The 24327-nt window shown below is 43.9% G+C and overlaps 4 protein-coding genes across 9 annotated transcripts in view; 3 read left to right on the forward strand and 1 right to left on the reverse strand.

Annotated features, from left to right (window-relative positions):
- Window positions 1-4096, forward strand: part of tmem108 (transmembrane protein 108) — a gene marked incomplete in the record, with an annotated part of 6978 nt that extends 2882 nt beyond the window's left edge. The window contains 2 exon segments of the mRNA XM_062379031.1: window positions 948-999; window positions 1635-4096. Coding sequence (XP_062235015.1) covers window positions 948-992 — 45 coding nt within the window.
- Window positions 4097-6177: 2081 nt separating this feature from the next.
- On the forward strand, window positions 6178-10800 carry cdv3 (carnitine deficiency-associated gene expressed in ventricle 3). Its single transcript, XM_062379032.1, has 5 exons — window positions 6178-6654; window positions 7388-7461; window positions 8174-8310; window positions 8627-8789; window positions 9077-10800. Exons 1-5 carry the CDS (start codon window positions 6469-6471, stop codon window positions 9201-9203), a joined length of 687 nt encoding a protein of 228 aa, XP_062235016.1. The 5' UTR covers window positions 6178-6468; the 3' UTR covers window positions 9204-10800.
- A 1448-nt stretch (window positions 10801-12248) lies between these two features.
- kif9 (kinesin family member 9) lies at window positions 12249-20156 on the forward strand. Its single transcript, XM_062380081.1, has 21 exons — window positions 12249-12404; window positions 12833-13004; window positions 13104-13210; window positions 13285-13524; window positions 14263-14346; window positions 14441-14533; window positions 14631-14778; window positions 14865-14929; window positions 15022-15099; window positions 15180-15248; window positions 15368-15472; window positions 15568-15623; window positions 15715-15796; window positions 15903-16030; window positions 16485-16640; window positions 16749-16957; window positions 17207-17371; window positions 17462-17520; window positions 17705-17806; window positions 17905-17964; window positions 20077-20156. Exons 1-20 carry the CDS (start codon window positions 12309-12311, stop codon window positions 17962-17964), a joined length of 2274 nt encoding a protein of 757 aa, XP_062236065.1. The 5' UTR covers window positions 12249-12308; the 3' UTR covers window positions 20077-20156.
- scrib (scribble planar cell polarity protein) overlaps window positions 18074-24327 on the reverse strand; it is a 54850-nt gene continuing 48596 nt past the window's right edge. For all 6 annotated transcript variants that reach the window (XM_062380074.1, XM_062380076.1, XM_062380075.1 and 3 more), the window contains 6 exons: window positions 23549-23701; window positions 22805-22944; window positions 22347-22384; window positions 21760-21834; window positions 20666-20720; window positions 18074-20012 (listed from right to left, as the gene is read on the reverse strand). In XM_062380074.1, coding sequence (XP_062236058.1) covers window positions 19876-20012; window positions 20666-20720; window positions 21760-21834; window positions 22347-22384; window positions 22805-22944; window positions 23549-23701 — 598 coding nt within the window. In that variant the 3' untranslated portion in view covers window positions 18074-19875. The remainder of the gene's footprint in view (window positions 20013-20665; window positions 20721-21759; window positions 21835-22346; window positions 22385-22804; window positions 22945-23548; window positions 23702-24327) is intronic.

Genomic DNA, 24327 nt, shown 5'->3' on the forward strand with positions numbered 1-24327 from the left:
GTGTACCTCTTCAGTTATGTCACTGTAATTATGAAGTTACATAAGAGCTTATTCCCTTATCGTACTCTTTTATTAGCTTTAAGATCTTTAGAATTGCGTGATCTTATCATGCTGTGTAATATCAGGGTTCATCTTATGTGTAGTTTATCTTATTTGAATCTTTGTTATATTTGTAATGAGTTTAATATCTCAGCCAAGGCTCCATTTCTACGGCTGAATCAATCCATCAACTGGAAATATTCTTTCACACACTGATTTAATAACTGAGCAGCTGGTGACATTGAGATCTTACAGACTTTACAGAGTCTTTGCATGAGGTGTTTACTTTATTATAGGATAAGATATGATCGCTCTTTATTAGTCCATCTATGGAGAACTGTGCAGATACAGTGCAAACACAACTAAACAGAACAATAGACAGTAATGTGTACAACATATGATAAGGATAGAAAATGGTTACTGCTCAGCTAAAGTGATGAAAAGTGAGATAAATAAGGTGCAGAGCTGTTTTTTCTACCACCTTCACATTCCTGTCAGTTTTCTCTTTATTGTGCTGAGAAGAATAGAACGATCAGAGCTGGAGTCACTCAGGCCAGAGGGTGTCATGGTCGCTCAGTGATGATGAATTCAAACCTGATTCAAACCGGGCAGCAGCTTAGTTGTTTGGTGAATTATAGCAACCATCTGTTGGATACTGTACTGCATAACAGGCACATGGGTTTTAGTGAGTATTAAATCTGCAATCTCGCTCCTCATCCTCATCCCATCATTTTGATTTGTTCATCACTGCTTTATTCATTTTGCATGTTTTTATCTTATCGTCTCTCGAGTGACATTTCACTGTGTGTGTGTGTGTGTGTGTGTGTTTGTGTGTGTGTGTGTGTCTCATCTCTTTTATTCCTCGATTCCTCGACCATTGCACGTTTTGCCATCTGTGGGGGCGGCAGGAGAGGGAAGCTGAGGTTGGATCATGTGTAGGATGCCCCTGGTGACACCCAGGTTTTACTTCCTTTCCCCTGCCTTTTACCTTTATCTCTGTAGAGCAGCAGGCGTGTGTGTTATAGCCTCCGGTGCTGTAGGTCAGGGAGAGAGCTCTGGTAGAGATGATTGTAAACCTAAATGACAGCTTTAATTTGATTTGATCGGATCCCGCTGATAAAAACGGCCTCATTGCCGCTGTAAAACAAATCATTTTGTTTTTCACACCTCCCTCCTCCGGCACTGCCTCATCACTGCTGACTCACCACCAACCACCACTTCTACCTCATCATCACCCTCCATCCTTTCAGGCATTGGATTGCAGCGTCGCCTTGTTTCCTCTGAGTCATCCCTCCCTTTTGTCTCTCCTCCCATTAAGGCTGTTACATCCTCCCCTCCACCTCCGCTTGTGCCTCTGCTCATCTGGCGTTGTCAGATATCTTTGTTCACCATCTCCTTAGAAAGCCCCCAGGGTGCACAAAACCCTTATCTTACTCTGAATACTTCCACACTCAACTGTCTGCCCTTAGGGTGACTTACAGTAGACCGCAGTTTGTGCCCTTATGGTGAACCTGGTAACTGAATCATGTCTCACACAGATTTTTTTGTCGTTTAACAGCCAGACACCTGTGTTAACATTATTTGTGCCTTTGCAGGACCATGACACCTGTCTACCCCCTAATGGAGACTACAGCGGCAGCAGCGTGGTCCTGGTTAACCCCTTCTGCCAGGAGACCCTCTTCATCAACAGAGACAAAGCTTCTGCCATCTAGAGACAGAACCGGAGAAGACGTGGACCGAGTCTCCTCCTCTACTCCCCTGCTGTCGTTGTCTATTTTATATATGTGGTGAATATTCAGAGACTTTTGACTTTATACTGTATATTATAAAAACAAAGAGCAACCTGGAAGGATGTAGACAGACACTATTTACTATGAGGATGCACCTGCATATTTTTCTGATGTACATTTTCTACAAAAAGGCTTAATTGTGATTTAAGAAAAAGGTTTTTATTGTCTTTATAAAATACAGAGTATATGGGGTTTGTTTCATGACAGTGGCTTGATGGCGAGTGCACTGTGGAGAGAGAGAGAGAGAGAGAGAGAGAGAGAGAGAGAGAAGACGTGCCATGAAAACGTTAAAGCTGTAATTTTACTTTTCCTTTCAAATCAATCCCAAAATACTTATAGCCTGTCGAACTTGAATATAGCACCTACAATATTAACTTGGGGGAGGGGGGCAGAGATTTGAAGCAAAATGCTGTGTGTGAAATCAGGGTCTGTATTTATCAAACTGTTAAACCAAGAAAGTCACGAGCGCTCCAAAGACTCACAAAGTCGAAGAACTGAAAGAAAGAGTGATCTCCTTGAATCTCAAGTGATCACATAATTAATCAAATATATGCTCAGGGCAGGGATGGGATATCAGAGACATGATTTAACCTACTCATGCCCCATTGATAATTTTTCAGGAAAACTTATTTTTTCTCAGTGATATTGTATTCTGAATATGTAAGTTTTATTTTTCTCAAGTTCATTTTCATAGTGTGAACTCCTTAGTTTCCCATAACATCAATTGAGCTTAACATTAAAACCAGTTTTTAAGTCACAAATACAGGATTTATACCTCATGAATAAGGAATAAATCATAGGAAATAGGATGGCAACAAAATTATTACTGTAAATTAGTGACAGTCTCATAAGAATGAATTTAGTACCATGCTAACAAATCCAGACAATGAAGAAGTGATTGCAAACAAAATCAGAGCCAGATCTGTTGTTTTACAGCCCCGATAAATGCAGGGAAAGAAATATAAATAAAGAAAACCATAAAAGATCTTTTCCAAATGTAAAATGTAGCCTAAACCTACCTGATTATGGATTATACTGCTAATCATATTATTCATATAATGCCAATAGTACCATCACTTTAAGACATGTGCCAAGTAGATGAGCAGATTTTTCTTTTCTTAAGTTTCAAAGCAGGTGAATAAGTAAAGAACCTTAAATTTCATCTCTCAACAGTTTGATAAGACAAGCCCAGGTTTTAAGGGTAAATTTGAGTGGAATATTTGCGGCCTTTACAGCTGGCTGTTCTGAAGGATGGGGCATCTCTCAATCGAGTGGAACTGACGTGAAATGGCCTCCCCCCTCGTGTGTCACCAGCTTCTCTTAAGAGGGACCACATAGATGTCTTAACTCTTTACGTTGGCCCTTTATATTTCAATACGTGTGTGTGAATGCCTTGTGTAGTGCATGTAAGCAAACTGTGTGAGCGAGAGTGGACGGATCAGTTTAATCCAGCTGCCCCCCCCCCCCCCCCCTAAACCAAATATCACTGTTACTTTAAATCAAACAAGACTTTGTATCACATCCGATCTTCTGTGTGTGTGTGTGTGTGTGTGTGTGTCTGTCTGTGTGTGTGTGTGGCTGTGTGTGGGTGTGAGAGCCTCTGTCTTTCTGTCTGTTCATCCTCTTCGCTGTATTGTGGAGTCGCTACTGGTTATAGCCCAACGTGAGAAATCATTTCTCAGCGCCTGTAGGAAACAATTAGACCATCCCTTGCTACTGTAAGTGTTTCCCCAGATACTGTGTTAGTCCATCAATGTAACTCGTGTTTGTTGAAATGTCGAATGATTGTGAACGATTCCTCTGGACACACACACGATTTGTGTCCTGATCCTGACCAATGAAAACACTGAGACAAAAAAAATGTACCGTATGCTGAGTATTTACTGTGAGCACATACAGAGGCGTTTGAATATTTCTTTTGTCTAATTATTGACCCTGTGGCCCTTCTATCATCTGTTTTATTTTGCATTGCTGCAGTTTTATTCAATAATCGATGCTGCCTGCCTCTATTGTCGCTGAAGATCTTCTGCATTGTGCGCTGTTGTGCTGAAGTCACCGGTTCGAGCGGTGATGGTGAACGACACAGTTAAACACATTGATTCTTTCCTGCATCGGACGCTCACAGGTGGGCTTGTTGTTTTGCACGCTCAAAAAGTGGATATTTTACAAAACGTTCGGTGGAGCAGTGTTCAACATGATGTATTTTTTGTACTGTAGTATACACTGTACTTTTTACTGCTGAGCAATAAAACAGACAAAAAAACACAGACGAGTCTAATTGTCTGATTTATTCTCTTGTAAAGTGACATTCACTTCCTCATATCATCGTCACGGCTTTATGATCATCCATAAATAATAATGTTTCATGACCAGAAATCTGAAGTAGATGCCTAAGTTTGATATCACACCTGTTGCTTGTATAACAGAGCAGAGTAAACAGCCTTGCTGACTGCAGCACATCCATTCATGTGGTGAGCTGGAATTTTCTCTTTGTGCTGCATCTGGTCAAGTGACCTCCAGCTCAGGGAAAATTACATCAGTTCAATAGTCTGTTTACAACCTGCTTTCCTGCTGAGGAGAGGCTTAATTCGGAGTGAGTGATATTTGTACACTTTGTACACCTCAGGGTTTTCTGTGCTCATGTTTGAAAATCTGAGGAAATATCACAAGAATTTAAAGTTTCCTCCCATAAAAAATATATTTTTGGAGATTGTATACAGTCCAAATATGACGTGTAAATGGTTGCATTTATGTTTAATATTGTTTAGATTTGCTTTGAGATCCATGTTACATTTTAAGGCATTTTAAGTCACAACTTTGTCAAATGACATACATCAGCTGCTACATACATTTGTGTCTTTAGACAATATATGTTTATTATTGAACATTTAATATTCTACCAAGTTAGAAAATGTTTATTACCTGTGGTAATTCAGAATTATCATAAAGTAAGTTAGAACTTACTATATTTACAAGTAACAATAAGACGTTGCTCACAGTGGGTGAATGCCATTTGTCTGCAGCCACAATCTATTGAAATATCAAACACAATAACAACAAAATATATAGACATAAATAACATACAGCTACAGTTTATGACAGTCCTCCATTAACAAAAACAAACTCTATAGAGAAAATATATTTCATCTCCAACTTTCTTGAATTTCTCTACATATAAATCGTACAAAAAAAAGGAGCAAAGGAATAATTCCTCAGTGACCCCGTTTCAAAAGGTCAAATAAAGTAAAGTTCACATGGAAAATATTTATCGGCTTGTGGGAAATAAAAAGTTCCCTCAGAGCTTCCTTCAACCTTTACAGATTATTTTGATAAGTCTGTGGGTTTAATGATTTATTTTCAAATATTGGCGCATATATGACCTAATAAAATTGATATAAATTGTTCTTTTGCACACTGAAGTCATTTTGATTTGCTTGACATGAAGGAAGTGATTGATACTATATTAGAATAATAATTAAAAAAAGACCTCTGGCTCATGATTGATATTGCTCCTCTCTAATCAAAGTGGACATGGCTCCTGTTATTGAGCCTTTAACATTAATCTAAGCATTAACCCATTTCTAACAAATTTGCAGTGAATTCAATTCTGTAGACCTAGATATGGAGTTAACCAGAGGCTTCTGCGGGCTGGTCATCATCCTTCTGACTCATTGAAGTGATGCTGCACACACACAATGTGTTATCTGAGCTGCAGAGTAAATAATGACACTGTGATGAAACACTTCAATGGTGGTTTTGACATAACATTTCCTAAGTGTAATGAATAGAGCCATGAATTACACTTAATCAAGCATCTGTATTTACTTCTTAGCCATTTATTGCTATTTTATCTTATAGTATTGTATCATATCGTAAAATTATCTTATAATATAGATTATTATCTCATCTTATCTTATAGTATCATAAAGTACTATCTTATTGTATCGTATTGTATCATCTTATCTTATTGTATCATAATATATCATCATATCTTATAGTATTGTATCATATTGTGACGTATTATCTTATCTTAATTATCTTTAGTATTATCTTGTCGTATCTTTTAGAATCATAATGTATGATCTTATTTTACTCTTCTTACTCTTACTGACTTCTCTTGTCTTTACAGCACTTTGATCAAAGTACAGTTGTTTGTTGAATCGACTTTAATAATAAACTTGACTTGACTGTAAATGACGCGTCATTCAAAAGTGGTAAACAAATGTAAAAACTAAAACGTGAGTCGTGATCTACGTCCTCGTCCTCACGCTGTGGCCCTTTATTTTCTGTGTCACGATCGGACTGCATCCGGTTGAGGGCTGAAGCGCTTCCGGGTAACGGCGCAGATTTGTCAAATAGCCCGTGCATGGCATGGTTGACAGGTTAGCCAGCGGTGTGGTGAGGGAAGCAGGGAGGACATCTTCTGTTCGTCTGCCCTGAAACACGGGTGATAGTGTGGTAACAAGGTTCGATTCCGCGTGTGCTTGACCGTGTGACCCGCTGCTCCCCCCAGCCCCGCCTCACCGCCGCCCACCCCCACCCCCCTACTTTTGTCACCGCTCCACCACCACCACCAGGAAAAAAAAAAAAAAAAAAAGCTAGAAGCTAGAAGCTAACTCCCCAACGCTGCTTTCTGAAAATGGCGGATCTGCCGGAGAAGAGCCTGGACGACTTCTTCGCGAAGCGGGACAAGAAGAAGAAGAAAACGGATAAGGGCAAGGGCAAGGAGCCGCCCGCTGGACTCGTGTCCGCCGTGGTGAAGAAGACGAAGAGGGAGAAGTCGACGTCGACGAAGAGCGAGAACCAGGACGCGCAGATCGAGAAGGTAACCGTCGCAGCTGCCCGGTAACTTTCTGCCTCCGCGGCGTCGCGTCCCCGTCCAGAGCCCCGGTCCGGCTCGGTCCTGGTCCCGAACCCACCCGCCTCACAGACCCCGGTTATCTCACCCAAGTATCCCCTAAATCCGTTGAATTCAGGGAAACGTGCGGGGGAAACGCCGGTTGCTAGCTAGCATATGTCCCCCCCCCCCCATCCCCCGTGGCACACTTTAGCATACGTGCTTTTTAACCGCTATTTTCACACCCTTCGAATTCACGTGCGCAGCTGTGACTCGGCGTTATGGTATTAAATTAAAAAAGGCCTCCATGCTTTCCCCTCGCGGTGACAGTGGCCTTGTGTTTCCACGGGCGAGCTGTCATCCCCACCCCCCCTCCCCCGCCGCCTGCCGGCCGCGGATCGAGCAGGGCCGGGCCGCCATTTGTCACAAGTTTCCACGGTGTAGCTAGCAAACGAGCCTGAGAGCTTCCCCACACCACACGAAGCTTCAACCCGCTGATCAGACCCGGTTGTGTAGTAAGAGCTGAACCAGGTGGATGGTGGATCCACACGGGGCTGACTGCCTCTGTGTGGCCATTTCTCCTGGGGGGGAGGGGGGTAATCGGGCCTGGATGCAGATGTGCAAGCACAAACCTTTTTACACTAGGTTGTGTTTTAAATGGGACAGTGTGGCTTTTTCTCTTGTGTTGTGCTTGTGTATTTAATGTATCCCGTTTTGCCAGGAGGACGAATGGAAAGAGTTCGAGCAGAAAGAAGTGGACTACAGTGGTCTCCGGCTCCAGGCTCTCCAGATCAGGTGAGGGGGGAAACCTGTGGTTGACATTTGAGTCTCCCAGCCGTCAGCTGAGGGGCTGGGATTGTTCTGTTATCAGTATTGATTTGACCACAGCTAAATTATTCTTCTGCGAGCAGTAGAACAGGAGAGAGTGCATCAATAGTGTTTAATACACGGCTGCATGAACACATTTCATTTTTGCAGCTTCCTTTTTGCATCGTGGCAGATTCAGATGATAAGAACCTAGTTATCTTAGCTCCATATTTATATCACATATGTTTAGATGGCAATGCAGTCCAGTTACCAAGCTGTTAGTAGGTAAAGCTATCATTTGGATTCACACAAAAGGACAGGTTCTTTTAATGCACTCACAAGCTTTATAAGCAGGATTTAACTGAAAATATACTGTATCAGTAACAAATAATTTCATTAATCCTCTTAAATGTGCAAAATCTCAAGTTCCATCGACCTTATTTTACACAGTTGTATGTTTTTGTTCAAACATACAGATATGACATGCTTATGAATTAATTGATTTATAATTGATCTTTGTCAAATGAACATGAAAAACCACAGATAATGCTGTGTGTTGCCATTCTAATGAATTAAAGGACACAAAGTGACATGTAGAAGTGGTATGACTGGAAACATGCGCAGAGGTAGACCTGTCTTTCCAGTGTCCTCATGTGGAGGCTCTTCATCTCGTCTCAACTGTCCCTCTGGTTGTTTGCAGTGACGAGAGAGAGGAAGACGATTACGAGAAGGAGGAGGTCGGTGAGGATGGAGAGATCATTCTGGTCAGCGGAGACAAGGTGTCGGGGCCCTGGAACAAATCTGGAGGTGGTCCTCCTCCTGCTGCGGCACCCATCGGTGGGTAAACCATCTTCAGGCCTGTTTTCATCATTAGACCTGAGGAAACAAATATTAATTTTAAAGGTTCAGAACATCGGTGACACTTATAATACCTGGGTTATGTGACTCGTAGGAGTCTTGTAAGCATATGGCGGTTTTAACTGCATTCCAAGCCACACACATTTTAGATTTATTTATTTAATCTTAAAGAAATCACATACTCTGCCTGAAGCCATTGTAAACATCTAACAACTGGGGTTGATGTGATGTCAGTAAATGAAACTCCTGAAAATGTGGTTTTCTGGTCTAACACATGTCGTCTCTTTGCTTTCAGAAGAGGAAGAGGTTCCTGAATCGAGGCCTTCTGGCGTATATCGCCCTCCAGGGGCTCGGCTGACCACCACCAAACGAGGTCCCACTCAGGGCCCTCCTGAGATCTTCAATGACACACAGTTCCCCTCTCTAATGGCCACCGCCAAGCATGTGGAGACACGCAGGTAAGAATGGTTTGTTTAAAATGGTATATTTAAGTGGTGGAGATGTCACTGTAATTTAACTTTCACAGTCTGCTATTAAAAAAAATATTTTTCATTAATTGTTCAGTCTATAATAGGTCAGATTTTTTTTTATCACATTCTGTTTTATGTACGAACATTAAATCATATAAAATACTCACATTTCAGAAGCATTATTTTTGAATCATATTTGAGAGAATTGACTGTTTATCATGGTGAATTAATTTTCTGTGCCGTTTCCACACTGACGTCATACATCTGTCTTTTAGGGACCGAGAAATGGAGAAGACCTTTGAGGTTGTGAAACACAGGAACCGTGGTAGAGATGAGACCAGTGGCGCTTCTCTGCAGCAATTGCAGCTTGACAACCAGTACTCCATCCTCGGGGATAAGTAGAGCCGCTCCCCTCCGTCCCCTGGCCCCTCCAGCACGGTCCTGCCCAGTCCCTCGAAGAAGGCTGAACTCCAGCTATGTGGACTGCAGTCCTGACCGAGCTCATGCTGCCTCTATCACCACACTGGTTACTTACACAAACACACAGGCCTGAATACACACACACAGATACATTCACACACACACACACACACACAAATAGTGACACTCCCTTTTAATTAAATCAATATAACACTTCAAACACACATTTGGTTGGCAAACCTAAAGGACTGCATCTGAAGGGGCTGTTAAAAGAGGGAATAGTAGAAAAGGAATTAGCAAAATACACCCAATCGTACGACACTGCAGCAACATCAAACAACAACATGGTTGTCCTTTGGGATTGTACTCAGAGCAGCGGTTGTATGGCGCAACTTCTCTCTGGACTTCAACTTGCTTTGATAAAGCCACTGAGGATCGAAGAAGACTTTAGGCAAGATGATTTTACAAACTTCTGTGAAAATATCTATTTTTTTGCAAGATTGCTATATCCCAATCGCAACATGGTTATTTTGAGGTGTGTTTTTGAGTTGCAATTGGGGTTTGGGAGTGGGGAAACTACCTCAGCAGCACAGCTGGTGGTGACCATGTGGACTGAGCTGTTTTTCCGCTGTGGTGGTGAAGGGGGCAAACACCAATCCCCCCCACATACGAGCTGGCCATCAGGCTCTTCGATTTAGAAACTTGAAGCTATGTTTTTTTTCCCCATCATTGTGATGATGATGACTCCCTGAAGAGATCTATGGACAAGAAGGGATAGGTTGTGGTCCTCATTTAGAATTTCTATATTAAGTGGCCTTACTGATAGAAACTGCTTTGTCATCTGAAGAGAACATTGCTTGTTGTCTCCCGGGCTGTTGCCTGCCTCTGGATCTCACCACTTAGTGAAAATAAACAACATACAAATAAAAAAAAGAATCCTTCTGTTGAAGAATGTAGTGCTGATGTAGTTTGCCTGATGATTTCAACTACTAACTGTCTTTCATATCCACTGTTTGATTTTGCTGCCCTGACTTTATTTTGCTATCTTTTAGACTTCCACAAGAGAGTAACTGAAGCTAGCTTCTAATCCCAATCATTCTTCTGGCCACCGATGCTTTACTGACACCTGACAGCATTTCAGTTGTCACAGATGTTACAATGCCAACAAAATACTTATCCTTTCTTTTTTTCTTTTTTTTTTTTATCAAGGCTTTTCCTCCACCATTATCAGTCTCAGCCCTCATTGCAGCTGTGTAGAACAGTAAGTTTGTGCATAAGTTCATCTGCAGAGAGTCACAGTTACCGCTGGTCTGTAAATACAAACTGTCACCAAATCCAACATGAGTGCTATCCACGTCCAAAACGGTGGTTCGCCCGGTTAAAATCAAATGGGTTTTTACTACAAGCTTAATTATGTTTAGAGAGGTGAAGATGAACTGGATTTATGTTCTGTGTTTCTGTCCTTTCCATACAGATGTTAGGGAATGTTGATCCCTGCTGGGACACTTCGCGTGGACAGATAATATTTGTGATGAAAAGAGAAGAGTCTAACACAAAAAAATAAAGTGATCCTCTTGAATGAAGTCTTGTCTGAATCTTTAAAGTTTCTTTTTTTCTGGTAAAGGTCTTGTGTTATGCTCCCATATAAATAGTTTATTCCTGTGTTGTCTTGATTTATAGTTTTCTTATCCATCAAATCACCAAAGTTTTTTGAAGACCTCAAATGATCTCAAGACATTAAGCATATTAAGAAATAAACTTTCCACAGAAATAATGTATAGAAGGTCTTGCTTACATCTGTGAAGCGCCTTTTCAATGTGGGTCCTTCATGTTCACCCTGAAAAATAATATACAGGCAAATGGGAAGAGCGCTGAATAACTTCTTACCTTAATAGCGTTGCCTTCAGTTGGAAAATCATATTCATTAGTCAGAACCAAATACCTCTAAACTGAAGGAAATGATTTCAGTGATAACTGAATACTTTTCTTCATTAATGTTTTGCTTTCGAAAAAAATGCCCATTACAATTTCACACTTATGTATTCAACCATTTAGAATTATTGGGGCAAACATTCCAAAAGTCCATTTTCTTTTTTTTAATGCTTTAAAACTTTGTTTATTGATCTTAAACAATCTTCCATCATATAGGACAAAGACAACTCAACATTCAAGAGGCTTGAATCTACAATCATTCCCTATTTTTACTTGAACGATTATTTAGTCATGAAAATGTATTCATTTTCTGTTGATCTACTAATCGATGCCGACACTTCCTCTCGCTGTTCCAGTCGCCAGCCACAGGGGGGGCACTGTGGCACACGGAGCAACGGGAACTTCCGGTTGTTAAACGTCTGAGTTGGCGGGCTGTTTGAAAACATGCAGTTTACTGTTTTACAGATTTAACAGTGAAATAAACAACCGACGCTTTTTGTCCACAGACTGTTTATTGTCTACCATCCCTTTAGTCTTTAACGACTGTTCCTTTTAACCACGTGACACTGATTTGAACGTGTCATCCCGTCAGTTTGTGCTGTTCCTACTAATCAGCCTCAATTAGACACACGTGACTATAAGTGTGTGTTCGATATTAGCCAATAAGAACATCACATTCATGTAAACCAGGACATTGAATTGGATAAATACTATCTATTCATGCTCTTGTATAATTACTGTCACTTATATTTAGTTTAATGTCAGAATCAGAATTATTTTATTTGCCACGTATATTTGCACATACAGGAAATTGCCTTGATGTGGTTGGTGCACTGTACATACAACAACATCAAACAACAATATAGAAAAACAACGTCATCAAATGTAATGTCAAATTTAATGTCATATTTAGTTATATAATTCATGCATTGATACGGAAATAGAGCTCCTCTGCGGGAGCGCGCTCTGCCACCTTGGGGCACTGTGCACGCGCAGTTGCCGTGAAAACCACTGCCTCTATAGGCGGCGGCATCAAAGGCAGCTGGCACGACTCGAGCTCCCAGTTCACTGCTCGTTCTCCTGTGGGCAAGTTCATGGTTCAACTGGTTTCGGACTCTTCCACGTGATTCTCCGGAGGGTTGTGTTGCGGTCACGATGAAGGGTCACAGCGGGAATGTCGGAGTGTTTGTCCGGATTAGACCAACCGCTCACTTCGCTCAGGGCCTCGTGGAATGTCTCCCTGACGGACAGGTGACCACATACCCACGGGAGCTTGACCTGCTCTTATAAACAACATTATGGATGTTTGCATACAACACATAATATCACGTGCTTTCCTTCTGTGTTATTCTATGACGGCTCTTGTTTGGTTAAACGTTTTAACTTTCATTTAATTGGTTATATTTGTCTCGTTAAACATTTTGGACACAGGAAAGAAAATGCAAAGTAGCAATTAATGGCAGCACTTCATATCTATGTGTAGATATCTATTACAGATAAGGGAATAGTTATTGAAAGACCTCCTTGGGTATTTACCGATGTCCTTTGACCATCAACTTATTTGTGTAATTGTTCAGACCACACTTCACCCAAATGCACAATTTGTTTTATGCTTAAAAATGTATTCTCTGTTTGGTAATGTAAACAAATAAGAACTTGTCTTGTGTCTCGTCCTTCAGACTGTGAACATCTACCACAGGAGAGACAGCAAGAAGACCCAGGACTCTATAAAAGGACCACCCAGCTCCTGGTCCTTCCGCCTGGAGGGGGTCCTGCAGGACGTGTCCCAGGAGGAGGTGTATGACAGAGTGTGTCACCCGGTGGTCCAGGGAGCGTTTGACGGTTATAACGGTAGATCTCTCAGATCAACACACTTCTGTGGGGGGGTTATTCCCCTGATTCTTTTTTGACCTGTCCTGGTAATGGTCTTGTGTTTTTGTTTTATGCCAGGAACTGTGATGTGCTTTGGGCAGACAGGTGCCGGGAAAACCTACACCATGACAGGGTCCACGAAATCCTACAAGCAGCGAGGATTCATCCCCCGAGCTCTTCAACAGGTACCTGTGATCCTGAGGAAGCTCTTGACTGCTCCGGAGACATCAGTCCTCTAACATCTAAAAACTGTCCTCAGGTGTTCCAGGAGATCGAGAGGAGGACGGACTTTTCCTTCTCAGTGCAACTGTCCTTCATGGAGATCTACAATGAGACGCTGTTGGACCTGCTGTCCCCAGTGTCTCCGCAGCAGGACTCCGCTCCCCCGTCCCCTCGGGGCCTGGTGGTGATGGAGGAGCCGGGCAGAGGAGTGGTTATCAAAGGTCTGTCTCTCCACCCGGTGTTCAGTGAAGAGGACGCACTCCACCTGATGTTTGAGGTGCTTATTATATTTTAAATATATTTCCATGGCTGAAACTATTGATCCAAAGCTTTAGTATGTCGATATAATTGACTTCTATTTAGCAGCTTTTATTGTTAAATATTATTTTTACCAAAGCACTTTATTGGGAACAGCAGTCCACCTGTATTCATGTTTTTATCCAATCAGCAAATCAAATCATTCAGATTCAGCTCAGGAGCTCAAGTTAATGTTCAAAGTGTGATTTCCCAGTTCACTACTTCATGACAATGTGAAGCCAGTTGTGCTGGTTTGAGGATTTCTGAACTTGCTGATGCTCAAAACCAAACTCATAGAGTGAGTGGCAGGTCTGCAGAGAGGAAACCCACTGCAGCTCAGACCTGCCTCTCTCACACCTGTAGTGAGCACACAGATATCTCACAATGCACTAACACATGGTTCCTTAAGGCGGCTGGATAACAACAGTAGGAAACAGCATTGTGTTCCTCTCCTGTCGACCAAGACCTGAAATCTGAGGCTTCAGTGGACACAGGTTCACCAAGTCTTCCTTCACAGAACTGAGACTGTTTAAAGAACCAATGGCTGGCTGCCAAAAATGTATATGGTGTTCCTAATAAAGTGCACGGAGGGTGAAGTTGTATATTGTTCTAATTTTACGCCCAGAAGATTCAGTGTTTGACTTTAATGGGAGTGATGCAGCTTTCACTTAATGGATGAATCCATTGAAACCCGAGCCGCTCTTGTGTCTTGACTCAGGCGGATATGAACCGCATCACTGGATCTCACGCCCTGAACAGGAACTCCTCCAGGTCCCACTGTATCTTCAGCCTTCACATCGAGGTGAGGAGCTCAGCTGACACTCACACGTTCACTCTTTGTCTGCACAGCTTCTCATGAAGTCAGACGTCAATTTAAACATGTCTTCCTCGGTCAGTCTCGCTCGCGGACTTTATCCGAAGCCAAATACGTCACCTCCAAGCTGAGCCTGGTGGATCTGGCCGGGTCTGAGCGGCTGGGAAAGACCGGGGTGAGTTTGGGTCGAATCTTCACAAGTAATGAAAGTTTCTGTTTGTCCTCCACCCTGAGTTCTCATTTAACTTTATGTCCCATGCCCGCTCTTCCAGTCCGAGGGTCAGATGTTAAAAGAGTCCACGTACATCAACAAGTCCCTGTCCTTCCTGGAGCAGACCATCCTGGCCCTGGCCGACCGCCGCAGGGAGCACGTTCCCTTCAGACAGACCAAACTCACGCATGCCCTCAAAAACTCCCTGGGTGAGACGACCACGTGTTCAGTGTTAACCACACCCATCACCAGGCTTCTTCTTCTGTGTAGTGACACATAATGTTCGTTTCTTCAGGAGGGAACTGCAACACGGTGCTCGTGGCCAACGTCTACGGGGAGGCTGAACATCTAGATGAAACAGTACGGATTGGATTATATGATATACATAAAGAAGTATTTTTACTGTACATGTCCTCATTCCACCTCTGGATGATCATTTCTGTTCTTTGCAGCTTTGTACTATGCATTTTGCAAGAAGAATGAAAAAGGTCAAGATTCAACCAGCAGTTAATGAACACCTGGACCCAGCTGTGAGTTCCCTCAACACACTTATACATCATCACACACGGGGGAGAACATGTGATCCAATCAGTTTCTCTGTTGGGTTCAGCTCCAGGTCAAGAAGCTTCAGAAGGAGCTGGTGACGCTGAAAGAGGAGATGTCCATCCATAACACTCTGGTGAGTGGAGCCAACTGGAAATGAATGAGCCAACACATGTTTCATTATATCGGTTAATGGTTGTAGCTCTGGTTTACTGGGAGCACCAACATTACTGGCCTCCGCTCATCTCTCACCAGTTGAAGAACCAGAGTGTCGAGCACGAGCCGTTGTCTGAAGCCCAGTTGGCCGAGATCAGCACCGAGGTCCAGTGCTACCTGGACGGAAGCCTAATGGAAATCAGTGTAAAACCATTAAGAACCTAAGTGCTATCACTTCAATACCAGTAAGACGTGGAGTTCAGGCTTTGAATGTCTCTGTGCATGACTTTGAATTGCAGGTGAAGAGTATCCGGCAGGTGGAAGCAGTGTTCACCCAGTTCAAACTCGCTGTGCAGTGAGTGTCACCTTCTTATTCACATTTTGGAACAAGGCTTTATTTGTTCAGGGGCGAGTTGATTGAATGTTTGAGTTTTGTCTGTGAGCAGGAAACAGGAGCAGAAGGATGTGATATGCAACAGCTGCAGCTCGATGAAGAAAGACCACGGTGCCGTCACATGGGATGTGAAGGTCAGTCGACGTCCCTGAAGCACGACTCGTGGAAATGAGGATTTTGTTTTTTATTTAGTGAACAGCTCACTGTGACCGAGCTGTGACCCGATGGTGCTTTTTGCAGGAGTCAGACGGTAGAGGCGGGACTGAGGAGGCGGAGGCCGGCGGCTCTGTGGCGACCGACTCGCATAAACAAACTCGGCGTGCAAATACGACCGCAACCAAAACCAAGAAGTCCAAAGACAAACACAGGTAGTGAAGATTCAGGTCTAAAGCTGCAAGGAGAGCACATGACGCTGCCACAAGGCTCACAGCTTCTTCAACCAGGTTCATGGAGGGAAACTAAATCCTCCCTAGAATTTAACGGGTTGTTCTTAGGGTCAAGTTGAAAATTGGTTGTGTAGTTTTTGCGTAATCCTGCGAAAACATACAGACACAGATGAAGACATAGTTGAGTCATAGCTGACCTAACCTCCTCTACTCCTCTCTCAGGGAACCACTTTATAAAATTGACGAGAAAAGCTCATTAAGCAGAACTCAGCAGTTGAAGGATTAAATAACAATCTCCTGCGTCCTGTTGTTGACCTGATAGGTTCAATAAGTAACCGCAGCAGCAACGTCCGCCTGATGCTCAGATCAAAGCTTTTATGAGTCGACTGGGTTCAGTGCACTGGTTTGGTTTTTCTAACGGTTCATTGGTCCACAGCACGACACAGGGTGAAGGGAGTGCATCGTCAAAGAAGCGCTGTGAGACGTCCTCCAGGAAGCAGAACTACTCCCAGACATCTGAGAAAGAACTGGATCCCCAGGAACCAGAGGCTCAGAACCAGGAGGCACAACCAGTGGAGCCCGCTCAGCCCGAGTGAGTGGATGTGGCTCGTTTACATGTAGTCATTTCTGTTAGTGCAGATATTGATCATCTTTAAAACAGGGAGAACACGGTCATTCACGGTTCTCCGTCTGTGTCCAGGTCTCCTCCGACCAAGTCAGAATGCTTTGAGGACTTTAAGGTGGGACCAGGCAGCAAGATCAGCAGCATCCTGAAGGAGAACAAGGCCGTGCTGCTGGAGCGCCGGAGTCTGGTCCGTCAGCTCACTGAGGAGCTCAACGCTGTGAAGGGCGAGATCGACACCGTCATGTCCACACTGCTGCAACACAAGCAGATGAGAGCGGCTCGAGGTGTTTGTCTCTTCTAAATCCAGACGATGAGACATTTGTGGTGGAAACATCTTAAATGTTTAAGTGCTAACAACCAGGAGTTTGGGAAATTTCCAATTCAAATTATTTTGTGATGATCCACAAGAAACATACTTTCTTTTGAATCCTTCACTGGAATTCATATATTTTTTTATGTCTACACACCATGATTTATATTGATGGACCTGGAAAAGGTAAATCCATTTTTGAATTTGTATTTTTTGTAAGAAGATGAATATCCAGCTGAGGCCGAGGAGCCGGACGCCGCCTTGCTGCTGCAGCTCAGCGAGCTGAAGACTCTGTATCGGCAGAGGCACGTGGCGCTGCACGACGTCAAGGCAGAGGTCAACTACTGTGAACACCTGGTGCACCAGTGCAGGGTGCGCCTGGTCTCCGGTCAGTTCTGTGAACAGTTTTGAATTCACAGCCCCCATGAAAGAGCCAAATGTTTTCAATTATTCTAAATACTGAATTCTCCATGTGCAGAGTTTGAGACCTGGTATAAGACGGCTTTCCTGTCCCCTGAGGAGAAGACACTCACACTGGTGAGTCTGTTTTCCATCATATTTAAGAAGTGGAGTTGTTACTTTTAGTAAATGCATACTAACAATCAGAAGCTGCTGTGTTGTTTTCCATAAATTGACTCAGTGCGATAAGCTGAGATTGTGGAACGACGACATTCGAGTTGAACACTGAACAGAGGAATGTGTCGTTCTGCTCTTTCCTCAGATCCAGAGCGACGATACAGAGCAGCAGCCACAGGCAGAGTTTCCTCCCGACGCTCCCAGTGCTCAGTTCTTCCACAACGCTCGCTGCCGGACACAGAAAAGGGTTTGTGTCTCTTCCAACTACTGGATTGTAATAATTTTCCTCATTTTGAAGTTAATCAGATGTTGTCCCTCACAGTAAATGTATTTCTTCCCCTGCAGAGAGACGTCCAGGCTCACTCCGGCTACAGGAAGCTCCTTCCAACTCTACATGCCACTTGAGTGAGTTTCATGTTCAAACCACAGTAACTCAACATCACCTCAAGGGGAAACACTGAACCTGTTAAATCCATTAAACACGAATCACGAACAAAAGACACCGCACCACAAATCAGCTTCTTAAATGAAAAGTAAAATTTATTATTCCTGAACGACAAAATAGACTTCTTTGGTTGTACAAATTCACTAGTTACAGTCTTGTATGAGCTCTAACCCTCGACCCCGGGACTTCTGACCCAATCCCTCCGACCTATTTGCAAGTAAAAGCCCCCAAACAGAACTCAAGACAAAAGAATCAACACAAACTTGAAACACTGCATTAATTAATGTAGTGAAACCCACCAGGGAAATAAAAGATCTACTGTAAGTTTAAAAAAAAAAAAAGAAGAGATCAGCGATTGAAAATGTTATCAAACAAACTGAATTTCAGTCCGTGAGCAACATGGAAAGCTAGAATTAGAAGACCCTACATTAAATTAACACAAAATGCTACGATGCTGTGATTCTGCAAAAATACCCGTCAGATTCCTAAACCGACAGAACGTCCAGCGGTGAGCTGATCGTGGTCAACGGGTCCAGAGGAGCTTCTCATGGGCTCCGACCTCTCGCAGCTCTCCCACCAACAGATCAATATACATGCTGAGCCCGTCCAGACCCACGCACTCGATTGGTCCGGCTCCAAACCGGCTCTGTGTCCAACCCAAAGTTTGCTTTTTTCTTCTTTCAGTATTTGTACATTATTCACACAACAATAAATGACTTATTTTTTTTTCTCAGTGGCATCAGATTTAAATTATCCATAGACAGAAAAAAAAAAACACCTGCTACCTTCACGTCACTTGATGAAACAAAGAATAGAAATGAATGATTCACATTGATTCAATATTTAAAAAACGGGGTAAGGGTAAGGCAGGGTCAGTACCGTTAAATAGCAAAATGATGCATGTTCCCAAATGTTGATATTCAATATTCTGAGTGGCTGTAACTGCTCCAACCACCAGCAGGTGGTCATACATTTCAGTTTGATGCTGATTTCATCCACGCCGTCTAAAGCTGGAGAAATGATCAAATCAAAACACCCCTGGTCACGTTAATAAAGCAGATTTAATGATAAAGTAATGAGCAACTCCTCAAGGAGAAATGTATAATCTGGGATTATGCTTAAACCTCTTGAACCCAGAGGGACTGGATGTGTTAAAACAGGGTAAAATAAAAGGCCTTCAAATTGAGTAAAACAATAAATTAGTAAAGATATGTTCTTAAAAAGCTGATCAGTGTCAGTGCAACATAACAATATGTGTGTTTTTTTAAAAGCTAGTGCGCGTGAAGGTAGCAGGAAGTTCCCTCAGTTAATATGTACACTCCTGTCCGCCCTTGTCACAAGAACCCTCCCCCCCGACATTTTACAATCTAGTCACTGAAAGTCTAAAAATATCATTAGTACAGATATGACCCATTTCTTTTCCAGTACGTTTTTTTTGTTTTGTTTTCTTAAATCATTGGAGCGAGACAAATATAAAACAAAAAAACTAAATATTTCGGTCACCTCTTGTTAAAATAGATCTACTAGGCAGAGCGTGGATAAAAATAAAAACAGAATGTCTGTAAGTAGCGATCCTAGTTAACCACACAGGCTCTGCCTCGCCCGTTGAGCAACTTGCCGACTCACCCAGACTGTAAAGGCAAGACTGGCACGCAGGATATAAGTGTGTGAGTGTGAGTGTGTGTGTGCGGCAACTATCAAGCTCTGTAGTCTCTGCAGTGGTTATATATGTGTGAGAGTAACTCTGGCTCTACTGACACCGTGTAGTGTTGAGTGACTCGGCACCCTCGTGTTTTTTTTCTGCCAGTGTTCCACAGCGCGTGTGAATGTGTGTGTGTGTGTTCGGGTTCCGTCTCTCGGGGTGTGAGGGGTTACGTGGGCACGGCGGTTTCCAGGCTGCGGCGGCCCTGCCTCAGTTTGCGCTTGTTGCTGTACAAGGCCATCTCCTCCAGGGCGGAGGTGGCGGGCGGCGGGGGGGCGACCTCTGCCTCGGGGTTGCCAGTGGGTCCTAGACAACAACAACAAAACAGAACAAGATGAGTCACTTGTGTTTTTCTCTTTTGGTTTGACAGTTAAACCCCATCACCAGCAGAGCGGAGGAGGAAAGATGGAGGCGACTGGACGGATCCCTGAAACCTGCTGGAGAAGCTCCTGCTATGTAAAGCAGGAGCAGAAACACCTCCCTGAGCTATTCTCATAATAAAGCTAGTCCAGGAACCAATGTGCACCCAGTTAGTTTTATACATGTTGTAGTTTAAACCTTGTGACACAGTGATCTAGCTCCTTATAAGCTTCAAACCAAGCCATGCTCACTCCAGATCAAAGTTAGTATCAGATCATTAAATTGGACTCAACGCGTTTCTCTTCCACTTTGGATTCAGCATCAGTGGCTGCTTCAGATCTGGTGACGCACACCTGAGCCCAGTTTGCCACACAAGCGTGTTAAGAGTGTAAAACCACAAACCAACACACACCCATACAAACTGAGCCCACACACAAACACATGCACACAGGATCCTACCAATAGGAGCTGCTTATCCCAGGTAGGCACCTGAATCAAAGGGGATAGAGGATGTGAGGTAATGAATTCTTACTGGGTGTCCACACACACAGACACACAGACAGACACACAAACACACACTGAGTCGCTCTGCTTCTCACCTGGGCTGCTGGAGCCGTCGTCAATAAACTGCAGGTCCTCCACTGGGTCAGGAGACTGGAAGAAAAGACAGGACAGTGAGTAACGGAGCAGCGCGGGGGGGGGGGGGGGCCCTGTACCCTCAGGGAAACCTTCACCAGGTGAGTGGTGGAGCTGACAGCGAGGCGACGTGTCAGCCCCCCCGTCTGTCAGAGCCACAGGAAGTATCTCTACTCCCCCCCCCCCCGGGAGAGAGAGAGAGAGACATGTTAAAGCAGAGGGAGGTTTAGTTGAGTCGTCAGGTTCCAGGGTTCAGTGGGGGGGGGGCCACAGAGAGACAACAATCCACCGACACCACCAACGCACGATGAAGCAACCAACACCACTCACGTTATTATGTTAGATTATAGTTTAGCTCAGTTGTCTAGTAGCAGCTTGTTCTACTTTGCGTAGTCAGAGGTCAAAACTGTCATAAAGTGCAGACCACAGACAACCACAGACACCTGACCACGGACAAGTAACACACCAGCTCCCCCTCCCTTCTCTCTTAAGTCTCGCAAAAGAAATTAAACATGTGGCACACGCATACACTAGCCTATTGAAAGTGCAGTGTGGGGGGGGAGCCTTACGCAGAAGCCAGAGCATGAGAGGAAATTCCACGTTGGACGCGTTACTCCCCCTGAAGTGCGACACATGCGTGTGACAAGCCGACAGATGTTAAAGTGACAAGTGGAGGAGATGCACAGTTTGTTGAGACCAAATCTGGTTAGTGGGGATAAAAACTGTGAGTGTTAATGTCTGTGACCGATTAGCTGAGAGGTCCATGGTTACTGCTGCTGATGCTCTTGCATGTGAGTGTTGGGGGGGGGGGGGCAGATTCTGTGTCGTTATCTAGAATCAAAGGGCGGTTTCACTGTGCAGGGGAGAGTTAGTGAGTCACACCACTGTGACCGTGCAGAGCAGGAAGTGCGGATCAACCGCGGAGCCCCAACCGATACTGCGTTTACACTGATGCCTCAAGATTAACAGAGAAACCGGAGGGGAGAGAGAGAGGCCGCAGGGGAGGCCCGGGGGGGGAGGGACGAGGCCCGGGAGGATCTCGGCATGCAGCCAATACCTGGATGTCGTATACGGGTTTGGAAGAAGGAATGGCGGCAAACTGTCGGTAGTCAAACTTCTTTGACGACAGGGACTAGAAGGATAGTAAACAGGGATGAGCAGAGGTCAAGGGAGAGATAAGAGAGGGGGGGAAGAGGATGGGACAAAATAGGTCAGAGGAGGAAGGATTGCAGAGGGAGAATATCAAAATAAAAGAGGAGAGGGAGGGGAAAAAGTTGAGGAAATGGAGAAAGGTGAGGTAGGAGGCAGAGAGGCTCATGGGTGATTCAGACAGCCAGCTGTGGCGTATGATGGGAGAGCAGTGTGTTCTCAGCGCTGATTGGCCGGAGTGACAAAGAGCAAGATGATGAATTAATGTGTTTGGAAGCAAATCTAATTTTACCTTTTTCCAGCTTGTAAACAAACAACCTCATTTGTTCAGAATAAAACTGCAAAATCAGAGATTTGTTCAAATATTTGATGATTCACGCTCTCAAGGTCCTCCCAGAGGAAACAGCAAAACATTCACACTGACACAAAGGCCGCTTGAAAAATCTGAGGAAAACAAGCATTTGAAACCAGTATGATTTTGAAGTTGATTCTTACCAGTCTGCCCGGTGAAGTGACTCCACAAGGACTGAGCTCTGTCAGAGAAACAACACAGTTGGATTCAGCTTCATGATGCATGCAAATAAATTCTGGTTTAAAGTTGGAGGAAGCAGATTATCTACTAAAATGAGACAAGCCACGTTTCCAAACTTCTCCAATTTAGATGCTGGAAAAACACCAAAATAGAAAAAGTAAGAAAAGATCTACTTGAAGATCTTAGATGTACTTAGAAGTTTAAAAGTTTTCTTCACAGTACTTCAAGATATACAGTCCAGTCCATAAGTATTTGGACAGTGACACAGTTCTTGAAATTGAGATCTTAAATCAAGGCCGTAATATTAAAAAATGTCATCGATTGGCCAACATGAGAAACTTTAAATCCAGGACACAAGTACATGAGAAGATGTTCGTCATGTGAAAAAGCCTCAGACCTCGGATAGAGAGCAGCTTCCTACCTTCCATGGGTGTAGGAGACGGTGTGGGAGCAGGTGATGGAGACTCCGTCAGCTGGTCTAACGTCCCACGTTTCTTCCCATCTCGAGACTTTGCGATGACCATCTGAGCCTTCAGCGCATCCTGCTCCAGAGACTTCATCCTGCAAGAGACACCATCATGATCAGAGAACTGAAACTAAAGCCCTGTGGGGGTAATGATACAAACAGGCACACACCACTGAGGTGGGCGCAGCACCAGTCACTACTAACTCTGGGTTCTCCTTGTCCTGGTGTGCTGTGACAAACCGGTGGAATTTCATTGCACAATAAAAACCTTTGGGGCATTCCAGGAAAAGGACGACCTACTGCGAGTAGGTTTACCCAGAACTCACAAGTAGCTTGCAAACCTACTGCAGGCTGTGTGTTAGTGCAAATCACAGGATGGAAACTCAAGAGAACAGCAAGGCACAAATGAAAATGAAGAGAGGGCTGCAGAGAGAGAGAAAGGGGGGGAGGGGGGAGAGACAAGACAGAGGGCAGAGAGAGGAAGGAGTCAAAGGAAGCTAGAAATGGAAACAGCAAAGACGTGCAGAAGCAAGACAGCTCTAGAAAGGCAGTGAAGCACTGTCACAGTGTCGTCTCTGCGAGTGCTTGCTTGGACCTTTCCAAAACCGGCCTCTAGCAAAAATACCAACGGCAAAGCAGCCCAGCACACCCCCATGATGCCGTGCGTCTGGCCCCGGTGGCCTGGGCCGCGGAGCAGACCTGAGCTGGGAGGCTGCAGAGGAGGAGGTAGAGGAGGAGGTGGGGGGCTGGGGGGCCTCAGCCGTGCCCTGAGACGCCCTCACCCGGGCCTGGTAGAGCCTCTTAGCCAGGTCCTGCTCATACTGCCTAACATCGTCCTCTAGACCACAGGGCCTGTGCCCACGAGGCCGGCGAGAGGGGGAGGAAGAGGGTGACAGAGAGGAGGGGAGAGTGGGATGAAGAACACCAGGGTGGAGGAGAGAAATGAGGAAGAGGAAGAAACATGGAGAGAGAGGAAGGAGGAAAGAAAAAGACAGAAAAAGAGGAGAAAACCAAAGAGTGGAAGATAAAACACTCACACAAGTAAGAGAAGCAGAAATAATAAATAGGCTTTTTCCTTTTTAGACATGAAATAATAAGAGAGGGGAGACAGACTAACAACCACACACACACACACACACGTTGCCGTCACAACACAAGTTTCTCTTTTGTCTAAACTGCACATTAATGCACTTTTGAAATAATCCTGATCCTTGTTATTGAGCAGCTTCCTGTTTATCAGGTAATGTGACAGGGGAGGAGAAGTCCTAATGGAGGCTTTAATTTGAGTATCTTTACATCATCAATAATTGGACAGACACAGATGACGTTAAAGACTGATTCAACCCCTAGAATTCAGATGATGCCTTTTTTTTTTACTACCAGTGCTGAAAATACAAAGTGAGGATAAAAAGAAGAGTAAATAAAAGGTTTAATGAACCAAAGGTTTGGTTCCCTTCTGGAGTCGCCATTTGTAGATT

This window comes from Platichthys flesus, chromosome 21 (assembly GCF_949316205.1).
Source record: "Platichthys flesus chromosome 21, fPlaFle2.1, whole genome shotgun sequence".
Classification (NCBI taxonomy): Eukaryota; Metazoa; Chordata; class Actinopteri; order Pleuronectiformes; family Pleuronectidae; genus Platichthys; species Platichthys flesus.